This window comes from Mirounga angustirostris, unplaced genomic scaffold, assembly GCF_029215605.1.
Source record: "Mirounga angustirostris isolate CCGP_5_RB_7025 unplaced genomic scaffold, mMirAng1.0.hap1 SCAF_3, whole genome shotgun sequence".
NCBI classification, from domain to species: Eukaryota; Metazoa; Chordata; class Mammalia; order Carnivora; family Phocidae; genus Mirounga; species Mirounga angustirostris.
The window spans coordinates 117,458,310-117,470,230 of NW_026991711.1; the positions used below are offsets into that span (position 1 = coordinate 117,458,310).

An 11,921-nucleotide genomic window follows, 5' to 3' on the forward strand; every position below is an offset into this window, starting at 1 on the left:
GTTCTAAACCAAATTATGGGAGAAAACCAAGAAAGACATGGGATCTAGGGAACAGGGGATCCATTATAGAAGTCAAGCAAAGAGACCCTTTCCTAGGGTATGAAGAGGAATCGCAGGTGGCAGTTACACACTGGGTCCAGTAAGCAACCAGTCCAGATCCAAACAGAAAGGAGGGCCCCCAGAAGGATGTGTTTCCAGCTCTCCCCCTCCCAGAACAAAAGGACCTAAACTGATTACCTAATATTTTCATAGGGACTGGGTATATTGCAGAGGAGATTTACACTTCTGGCAGACAGCTGAGAATGAGTTAGTGATCATTTTTGCTTAAGTACAGAGAAACCTAAGGAAAGATAAAAGAAGGAAAGAAGGAGAGAGACAGAGAAAGCCAATTATTAACTCTGGGAAAACCTAAACTTATAAAAGATAGGAAATGTAACTATACCTTGGCATACACCACATCTCTGAGTAATATTTATATAGTTACACCAATTTATATAATTACACCAATAGTGTAATTGGTGAATATTGACGCAATCAAAAATGATAAAGCAACACACTAAGAGAAGATGAAGAGGGGGCGTGTATCCTGAGGTTGCAGGACGTGGTTTCTTATTAAGAGCACTAAGTTTTTACCTTCCATAGGAAGAAGTCAGTAAATAAGACCCAAAGCTGAAAAAAAAAACAAGAAATGATGTTGCAAGCAAGTTATTAGAAATATGGCAGTAAACAGCAGAAGAAACAGCTTAAAGTTGAAAGAAGTTGCCTCCAGAGACTAAGAATTAAAGAGGAAAGGAGTGGAGCCAGAGATTGCTGTTTTTTATTATGAGCTTTGTAAAAGATTTGGCTTTTTCAATAATGTACATGTACAGTCAGTTATTTAACGTACATGTAGAACTTTGATAAAATAATATTAAATTTTAAAAGAGGGAAGGTGACATATATCTTTGTGAGCCACAAAATAAAACTAGAGTGAGTCATTGGTATGACAGTAAACTCAAAATGCTTGGATTTTAAAGCTAAAACCTTGCTCTTCTATTCATTCTTGCTTTTCTCATTCTTCTCAGGAGATTGATTAATTCACAGTAAAAAAAAAAAAAAAAAAAAAAAAACTCTGTGAACTACTAATTACTAGCAATTAATGTCCCTTTTCCTTACGTCCAGTTGCAAATCACTGTTGCCTAAGAACTAGGGACTGCCAAGCTCATTCTAAGGAGTTGTACAGCTCATAATGTACCTTGCAAAAGCCAAGGTGAAAATCTACACTTCTTGTTCTAGTTCCCTTGTGTGACTAAACAAAAGGCATAAATAGCAATGTGACTCTCTGCAGAACTGAATGTGTACCAGGTGCAAGGACAGATCGCACTTCATGTTAGTGAATACACCAAGGATTTCATTGCTAAAGGACGTCACTCTGCTGAGAAGAATTACTGCCACCAGAGGACCTTTATTAGCAGAAGCAACTATGAGTGAATGAAAATGCAACATAAAGCAGCATGGGCATTTCCAAAAAAGCACTAGAAAATCGATACCTCTTTGGATTTATCCAAAGAGCAGCCCCTCCTCCCCTCTTTCAGATAAAGCAGCAGTGGTGTGCTGCTTTATCATGCCAGTTTTCCAGATAGATGCTAACAAAGAAGTCTCTCCTTTGTTGCTTTCTTCTGCCTAAAAACATTTTTAAGCTAATGCCGATATCAGGTTAGCATGGCACTGCAGCCATGATTCTCATCTATGATTTGGGGGAAATTAAAGTATAACAATGGAATTCTACTGGGCATTCTCTAGCTTCCCTCATTACTTACTTGTGTAAATACAGATTCTTGCCTGATGACCATCAATGGTGAAATTTACAATGGGGATTTCTTTGTCCCACTGGTCAAGTGAGCCCACCAAATACTAGATGCTCCAACTCCAGTTCCTGAGTTCAGCCATATCTAGTTCACCTACTCCCAACTGACAAGAAGAGAATTTTTGTCCCATTTTGAAGCAAATCTCCCACAGAAGGAATAAAAATTTCTGTAGAACAAGCAGTTAGGCATGATGTGTATGGAAAGAAACCAATGCAATCTGGGTTTTAAGAAACTGTGGCTGTGGAATGTCTCTGAAATGATTATGCCGTCACAGGATCCAGTTAGCCATTTCTGAAAACTTGATTTCCATTGTGCTGGCTACTTTGGCATGCTTTCTAATTCTCAGATGGTTTCCATTCATTCAACTCAAAAACATAAGTGCTAATTGCCTTGCTCTGGATTCTCTTTGTAGGTGTAAACTTTCCATCTAAGGCATAAGGGTCTAGTCCCATGATTCTTGTTAATGTTAATAAATAAAGTTCTATAGTAAAATGTTGGCCAGGGTAAAATAACTCTCCAAACATATGGACTCAAGATGATCATTCACACACAAGCAACAAAGAACTGAATCCAAGAACCTTAATGTTTAGTTTTCCTCCTACCTCAGACTGGTTTTCTACCCCATATATCTGCAAATAGGGGAAAAGAATTTATTCCTTGATATCTGATAAAACTGTGTTGCACTATTCCCGTATAGAGAGATATTCTCAAAGTGAGGATTTTTCACCCATCACCACCTGTTCCAAGGGAGACATTTACTAGGCATGATGCACGGGGACAGACAGGACCTATACACGAAAACAATTAATTAATTATCAATGCCAAGTAGAGGTTCCTAAATGACAAATGAATGACATAAATTAAATAATGCCATAGGAATTGGGGAAGGAGGGGTATGCTGGGCGGGGGAAATAGATCAGGAGGAAGTGACAATGAACTGAGCTTTTAAGAAAGTTTGAGAATGAACTAAATGGAGAGACAGCATAGTATAATTTTTAAGAGTATGAACTCTGGAACAAACTGCCTGGCTTTAAATCCCAGCTGTGCCACTTAGTTAGCTATGTGGCCTTAAACAGTTTGCTTAATATTGCTGAGCTTTAATTTCTGTACTTGTAAAAGTGGAATTAAATAGCATCTGCCATATCAAGAGATGCTGAGATTAAATTTAGTCAAAACATGTAAAGGACTTAGAACAATGCCTGATATAAAGCAAGTCCATAAATACAGTTACTGCTATTATTATTATTATATTTACTATTATTACTATTATTATTATCATATGGGAGAAGAGTGGAAAAGACATTCCTGGCAAGGAAAATATGCCAACAACTTTTAAAAATTAATAAATTATTTATCATATTTAATCACATGGTTATGCTGATATGAAAAGCTCATGCTAGCACCAACATCAGCATACAAATGAACCAGCAATTTGAAAAGGTAAGTATTTAAGTGGTGAGATTTCACTTCATTTATGAATTGCCCATAGCTGCTTTGGAAACTTTTATTTGCCCAAAACATAAAAAGTGGAAGCGTATGTCATTAATTTAAAAAGAGACTTCACATATTGGTTTCATGACTTCAGCTCAGTCAGACATGAAGACCCAGGTGCACTGGATGCAGGGCATTAGCACAACACCAAAAAAACCAAGAAAATGAGGTGCTGAACAGTCCACATGATTTAGAACTCATTCCACCAGTCATCACTATGAATGCAAATGTCTCATTTACATAAAGCCCACTCATATTGATGCTAATCGGGAGCAAAGGAGAAGCTATCACCTCCTAGCCAGCATCAGATACAGGAAATCAGAATTCAAATTATTCCCACTGGAAATGGTAATAGGATCTTTCAAATTGTTATGTTCATCAGCTTTAATATTTGGGTATTAATTCAAGAAATACCTACTGAGTAAAGAGCATTTATTGAGTGCTTACCATGACCCAAGCATTGTCCTAAATGTTTTTGTGCATTTTTCATATAAATTTTTACAACAATCCTAATTAAAAGGTTCCATTATTATCCCCTCTTTTACTGATAAAGAATTGAGGTTAAAAAAGCATGAGGGTCCCAAAGTGTGTCTATCTGATTTTAAAGCCCATGCCACCTGCTCAATATTAATTAATTTAACTCCAATGGCACCCATCTCCATGTGTTCATTCCCACTCCCATTCCTAGAAACAAAGCATCCAAAGAGTGGCTCCTTTTCTTCTAAAGCAGAAAGGAGAAATATGGAAGGAATAAGAATGGTAGTAGCAACAATACCATTGAATTGTCCACCTGAGCACACAGGAGAAAACCCAATACTTACATTGTCATTACATGCCATTCTGTTTTAATCAGGCAAGGGTAGCGATAATCTGAATCTAACTGAGGAACTACACAGCCACAGACACCAGGTACAAGATGCGCTGCCTAAGTGGTTGTTCTTAGCAACTACTGAGAACAACTTAAAAGGTGTAATGCAAGGAAGTAAGATTAATACATTTATAGCCAGATGCATCTGATAATTTCTCATGGTACCAGAGTTCTTAAAATGTTTTATTTCGGGCAATCTGTAGGAGTAAGACACAGAAGCCAAGTGAATCAGCACAGAAACTGGCTGTTGATTCTTTGATTTTGACAGCAATATTTGTTTTCATTTTGAGAAAATTGTTTTGGGATCTTGCACCAGCTTATATGCCATTCTGTTGGCAGATGCTTCTCCCCATGGCTTCCCCCACACAGGATGGGTCTCAGCTCCACCAAAGATTCCCACACCCTACCTCCCTGGGTTTTCATACCCACACTGCTATGCAGGTTCCCACAGAGGGATTCTTTTAATAATGCATCTCTTAATTCCAAGCACCACCCACACGACAAGATTCAGGGGAAACTCACTTTACAAACAAGTTGGGGGTAATTAAAATCAAGTCCAACATAAGGCAACAACTTTAAAACCTTTAAATACGGTTATTTCCAGAGTTCGTGAGAAAAGTTAAAAAAAAAACCAAAAAACATAAAACAAAGTTAAGCTCTTTTCAAATGAATCCCACGGATGCACATCCACATTACTGTCTTCTATACACACCCTTTTAGAAGAAACCTACTGCCTGACCACAAAAGTTTCTTTTCCTGTAGGATCAAGCCATAAGACACCAGCAGCAATGGAGTCCCAAACCTACGTTTAGCCACCAATAACCACCATGGTGGATGGTGAGGTGGGGTGAAGAAGTTTCAATACTCTAGGTTAGTCTCCACCCACCCTAGGCCCAGGTAGCCCTCTCACTCTTCCTGGTTCTTCAGCAGAGAGGCATTGTATTAACACACACACAGAAATTTTCAGCAAATGTTACCAGAGAATTTTCAGAAAATCACAACCTCAATCCATCTTAAGGAAAATAAGTATTTCCTTAAATACAATATACATTGACTTTCTTCTCAGTGTGTGGTTTCCCACAGACTCATTCTCATGCCCAGAGGCCAAGATCAGGAAAAGCAGTCTTTCCATACCACTAAGGCAGGTGCCCCTATTTACTATCTTCTGACCATACCCACAGCCTAGCTAGCACTTCAGAGAGATCCCTTTTCTCTCTCTCAAGCTTGATCAAATTCTTGGACATGGCATCTGTCATACTCATCACTGTAAACAGAAGGATCAAATGAGGACTCACCATTGCCTGGTTTATAGCAACTGTTCTGTAGTCAAGAGCAATGTTCTATCACTTCCATTTGCGGGGGGGTTATTTAATACAAATAGAAATTAAATAAAATTTCCTTGTATACTTTCATTCTAAAATTGTAGCATTTGAAGAAAAAGCCCATTTTGTAAAATATTTCATGCTGGTTGGCTCTGTTGTTCCAAGTAACACCTACTTAGTGCAATAATTTTGTGTGTTTATTAGACAGGGCTGTAATACTTATATGCTATCCATGGTAGGTATTTCATAAATTGCTCCATATCAGATTAGCCTAAGTGTTAAGAAAACCATAAAAATTTTTTTCTTTATAGTTCAGAGTCCCTCATCTGCTCCCTCTCTTCTCCTTTTCTGACTTCCTTTATTCCCTCCTTCCATCACTACCTTCTTTCAGCTACCATGTTTTCACCCCAGAATATTTGAGAATTAAGGGTTGGAAGCAAATCTGAAACATCTAAATTACAAGAAACTAAAATTGTGTACTTGTGCTTTTCCCAGGTCCTTAAAAGTGAATGGATATAAAGCAATATGCAAAGCATAGAGCTTGCTATTGCTTTTAGAGCTCTAACATTTTTAGAAACTCATGGATAGGAAGAATAAGGGAAGCCTGGCAGAGAAATTAAGAAGTAGTTTCATTATTCAGTGGTCCTTAACAGAATTATAGAGGGAATAATTTGGAAGATATAGATTTGACACCATCATCCCAGTCGTAAACTGACAGGACAAAAATTATTTACCTAAACCAAGAGTCAGGAAACTAAGGGCCATGGACCAAAAACCCAAGACACTGCCTATTTGTGTTAATAAGGTATTATTGGTAAATGTGTACATTTACCCATACATTTACTTATTGCTCATGGCTGTTTTTTCACTGCAATGGCCAAGTTGAATAACTGTGACAGAGACTATGCGGTCCATAAGGCCTGAAATATTTATTATCTGGCTTTTTACACAAAAACGAATGTAATATTCAGAAATCTTATGTCTCATACATTAATTAATATGAACAGAAACAAGATCTCTAAAAGTATATTCATCATCAATTTGTATCTTATGTTGTCCTTGCATTTGAAGTCACCACTACTGCGGTGATTGTTAGAACATGTTGCGTCTATGTCCTATAGTGCTTATCGGTGGTAAATGAGTGATGCTCACAGTCTTTTTCACAAGCGGAACATGTAGAAATTGGCACTTGGCTTAATCACTGCCAAACCTACCAGCAAACCCTTCTGCAGACTTCTTGGAAACTTCTCTTACCGCTGTTTCTGATTGCTATAAGCCATGATATTCCAATGATCTGAAGGCATTAATGCTGTAGTTGAGTACAGAATGAAATTTCATTGGTTCAAATTCTGATTCTACAATTAATAGCTGTGCAAATAAATAAATAAATAAATAAATAACAATTAATAGCTGTGCTTTGGTTTCCTTGCCTATAAAAATGGGATAATAACAGTATCTACCTCGCACTGTAAGACATCTAGAACAGCGTTGGGCAATATGTGCTTACTTAGCACTCCATAAGTACTAGCCATAATTTTATTATTTGCAGGTATGCTTCACTCTGTCGTGAAATATGTGTTGTGTACTCCAGAATAACAGTTACTTCACTTTACCTTGTAATTCTGAAATTGACTGTGTGTTCCACGTAATAGTTTCATGTTAAACATGGTTATGTCTTAGAATTAACCCATTAGTCAATCAGTAAGTATATGTATGGTATCCACTCCATGCAGAGCAAGACATTAAAAACTGCAGGGATACAAACTAAGCATGAGAGCTCTTTCCCTCGGTGGTAGCGGAGGACAGTGCAGATGTGGCCAAGTTTAAGGTTCAAGACCCTTACAGCAAAAAGGAGGAGCTGCTTAAACAGTTGGAAGACCTGAAGGTGGAGCTGTCCCAGCTGCACATTGCCAAAGTGACAGGTGGCAGGGCTTCTAAACTGTCCAAGATCCCAGCTGTTTGCAAACCCACTGCTCGTGTTCTCACCGTCATCAGCCAGACTCAGAAAGAGAACCTCAGGAAATTCTACAAGGGTAAGAAGGATAAGCCCTGGGATCTGCAGCACAAGAAGACACATGCCCTTTGCCACCAGCTGACCAAGCAGGAGGAGAACCTGAAGACCAAGAAGCAGCAGTGGAAGGAGCAGCTATATTCACTGCAGAAGTATGCAAGGCCTGAGCACCAGGATCAATAAAACACACACAAACTGAAGGAAAAAAAAAAAGTAAGCATAAGATAGAATCCAGTCCCTAGTAGAACTGCTAGCATTGGCACCTGGAGAAAATGTTCTATCTGCCCATAGCACAAGCAAACCAAAAACAAAACAAAACAACACCAACAACAAAAACCAGTGATTATCCTCTGACATTCTTCCAGGCAAAAGGGAATGGGTAAGTCAGAACACCTTTAATATGGAATGAGGCATGGAAATCCCATTGTAATTAGTCTGTGCCACTCAATTTAGCATTTGTAAAAATTCAAAGGGAAGAGAGAGCTCAGTGAAGCCTGCAGTGGTCCTGTGGGGAAGGCTTCATGGATGAGGAGAAATATGAATTTATGTATATAAACAGAGAGGGGAGGTCTTGTAAAGCAAAGGATCACAAAGGCAGTCTGCTCATGACATGGGCAGTGGTTATGAGGTGAAGCTGTTCACAGGGGCCACATGTGAGATGTGGACTTGGCCTCAAATCTAATGGCACAAATAATACAAGAATGTGAATAAAGGATATAGAGGGACTGTGTGGGCTTTTTATGGAAATTGCCAGCCTCTCAAGTTTTCAAATGGAGGCACTGGTTTGATGGTATCTGCTGCATTTAAAACTTGTTCAGCTCATAGTTAGTTGTCAAGTGCAATCCTGAATGTGGGGGCAGGAAAGGATGGTGGGGCAGGTCAACTTAACTTTGAGTGGGACAATGAAACGGAATGTTAGAATCTCAACAATTTGTCGGATGGTTCGGAAGAGGATCACTTAGAGTCAGTGAAGAAACTAAGAAGCCATGATTGAGGTGTAAAGTAGGAAGAATGTAACATGGAGATAGGAAAGACCTTCAGAGTGATAAATGAGAAGGTTAGTAACAGACTAGTCACAGCAAGTGAAGCGGGGGAGGGGAATTAAAGATGACCCAAGGGCTGCCCCAGAGGGACCTTAAGAATAATGATGCCCCTTGGCCACAATCAAAGATTGGCAAGGAGGACAGGCTCTGCATATTACTTCCTGTTCTCTGCAAAAGTACAGTAGTATGGTAGAGAACAATGACTTTACAAACACTGCATATAAACATCTACTGGATTCCTTTTGTGTGAACTTCAAAAGAATAGTCATGGCTCCAGTATTATGGCATCCATAATTCACTATCTTGAAAATATTTCCTATAAAACTAAAACTACAATCTGTATGTGGGAAGCTGACTCAGAGCCAAGCTGCCCCTTTGGCAGCAATCTGGGGAGAACCACCTACTGCTGCAGAGTCAGCTTTTCTCAAAATGTGTATTTGGTTAAAATTTTTTTTAATAAAAAATAAAAACTTAGTGCCCTGGAAACACTTTCCAGCTACACCAAACCTTCCAAAATTTCTTGTGTGAACAACCCACTACTCAATAGTCCTGAGTACTCATAAATCTCTAGAAGGGAAGGACTCAGACACCCAATAGGGTGATTATGATATTCAGACACCCAATAGGGTGATTATGATATGAAGGAAAAGGAGGAAGCATGTGTCTGAAATCCACCAATTTATGGTAGATCTGATTCTTTCCATTTAAGTTATCGCTTTTAAGTAAATACTGTCTTTCAGATCCCCCACCCCGACCTCTGCCCCTCCCCAAGGAAGGATCTGGCTATATGTAGGGGTTAAAAGATGTTGAAGTGGCAGAAAGAGAGCTCAGATCTATGCACTCAGGTTCTTCTGCTGGCCTCAGGACTCCATAACAGTGCGGCCAAGAGAGATGAAGAGAGAGATGTTGGCACCTTCTTCAACCAAGAACATTACACTTTCCTGACTTATGTTCTCCAATGCACCAAGGTGAATGACACCCAACAAAAAGGGCAGAATAATGGCAGCCTCTATGCTACACCAGGGGAAGTGCCGACTGGCTGGGCAATGCCCAGCAGAGGGCACCACAGTGCCCAGGGAACTGAGTCCTGAGTCTGGGCCAGGAAAATAGAGGATCAAATAAGTGCTGACATTCATTCATGAGGTCAGTTGACCCAAACTTCCTGAGTAGTTGGGAAAAATACTGGGTTGGGTTTTCAAGGGGCTTGAAGCTCTGCAATGTCCAACAGGGGTAAAGGCAGTATACAGTCATTCAGACTGCATTATCCTGACTGTAGGCAAGGTCTCATTCTGTTGCCATGGTCAGCAACTTTAAGAGAAGAGCTTGCTCCCAGCCTCTGCTTCACTAGCACCACTGACCCAGCCCCATCTTCTGCCTTCTTCAGACTGCTCCTTAGCTCAGCTGTCACCTACCCCAGCGCTATGGTCTAGGGCTCAGGAGATGTTTTTGAGAGAGAAGGTCCTAGTTACCTTACACTCCTTATATATTTTTAAAAATTCATTTTAAACGTCAAAGATTTACCCAGATTATAATAATTATGGCTAATATTTGTTGAGTTCTTATATTGTGATCAACACACTTACATATGTAATACACAGAGCAACATTTGGAAGTAGATAGTATTCCCCTTACCTTTCCATGGTTGGGGCCTGAGGCACAGAAAGGTTAATTATCTTGTTCTAAGTCACAGCCAGTAAGGTGGCAGAATGAGAATACAAACCCAGGCATTCTTATTCCAGAGCTGTTTTCTTAATCAGACATAGATACATACATACACACATGATAGGTACAGACAGACAGACAGAAGGTAGATGGATAGATGAATAGACACACACTGATATGATACCTAGAAAATTAAAAGGAGCAAAAATGTAAGATTTTTAGGACTTTATATGTAGAAGACACTTCAGAGACCATCTGGTATAGTGATTTTCAAACTGGACTAAATCTTCTCCAGGGAGCAGATTCAGGCAGTGTCATGTAGGTTAGGTGAGCAAGGGAGTGGTTGAGGCAGCAAGGCTCAGAGGCCCTCTATCCCTACTATAACCTGAACAGCTCTGCATTTGTCTGTTTTATGTACTAGGAATCTGTGTAAGACTTCTTATAGAAGAAAATTATGTTGCTAGAAATAACTTGAGAATCGTTGTTATCTATCCCAGTCATCTCATCAAAAATGAGAAAACTGAGGCCCAGTTTCATTTGAATCACACAGCAAGTTATGACAAAGTTGAACTAAGCACTTACTCTCCAAACTCATCTGTGGGAAATATGCAACACCCACAGGTGACTTTCAACTTTCCCATCAGGAGCTACCGTTGAAGAAACTACTTTATTTTTTCTTTTTTTAGGGTTGGGAGTGGGGTGGTGGGTAAAGCTTGTCCTATTAGAAACAAATGAATAATCCTTCAATAGTAAGGTAAATGTGACCTGAAAAAAAAAATTACAAGGGAATCTTATTCTGTTACCTGTCACCTGCTCCTTGAATAAGAGTTTTCCTGTGGTTTATGTGAGTCTTTTACTCCAGTAAGGGAATCCTCCACTAGCACTCTGTCTGATGCTGTGATCACACCAGGATTGCCAAACAGAGAAGAAAGACTTCTTTGGCAATCCTCATCCCAGGTCAGCTGTGTCCTCTTGGGTATCAAAGAAGGATTACTTTGCTGGCAGAGAGTTCCTAATAAGTTTAACACAAGGACGAAGTCTAAATACCCTGCTGCAAGGAGCACATGAAGGCAAAGCCCTCTGGCTGGCTATATAGGTAATTCAAATGGAAAATGTACTGCAGTGACGTCAACTTACAGGCTCAGAAACCTGAGGTTGCTGTTCCAGTCCCACTAAGAGAAACTCTATCTCACGGGAACAGACTCACATGAGTAATCAAACACAAAGAATCCCAAATATACACACAGGACACACAACACGATGCCCATCTGTTAACTCATGGTGAGAAATTCTACTCTCAAGTGGACTGAATTGTTCACATTTACCAAATTTTGCTTTTCTTCCCAGTAAGCAAGCTATGCACAGAGCAGCTGATCATATATACATATATAATCAATGAAAAAAATCAGATTATAAGTAGAATATCAAGTCATTGACTTACAGTGAGAAACACACAATGCTCAGGAGACTGAATGATCATACAGTCAGCACATTCATTCCCTATAAACAAATGGCTTCTTTAGGATACCAAGTTATTTGCTGCGAAGTTATGGAATTAGAATTGAGGGACACGGGTATCTTAAGAAATGACTCTCAAAATAGGAAGGTTAAGGCCTGTTCATCTAGTACTGGATAAACCTGTCAAGGAAAACAATGCTTGTGTGCACCAGTCAAGAG

The 11,921-nt window shown here is 39.4% G+C and overlaps 1 protein-coding gene across 1 annotated transcript; it reads left to right on the plus strand.

The window, feature by feature from the left end:
• Positions 1 to 5,033: 5,033 nt before the first annotated feature.
• Positions 5,034 to 7,722, plus strand: LOC123839126 (large ribosomal subunit protein uL29-like). Its single transcript, XM_045868492.1, has 2 exons — positions 5,034 to 5,043; positions 7,325 to 7,722. Exons 1-2 carry the CDS (start codon positions 5,034 to 5,036, stop codon positions 7,720 to 7,722), a joined length of 408 nt encoding a protein of 135 aa, XP_045724448.1.
• Positions 7,723 to 11,921: the final 4,199 nt, after the last annotated feature.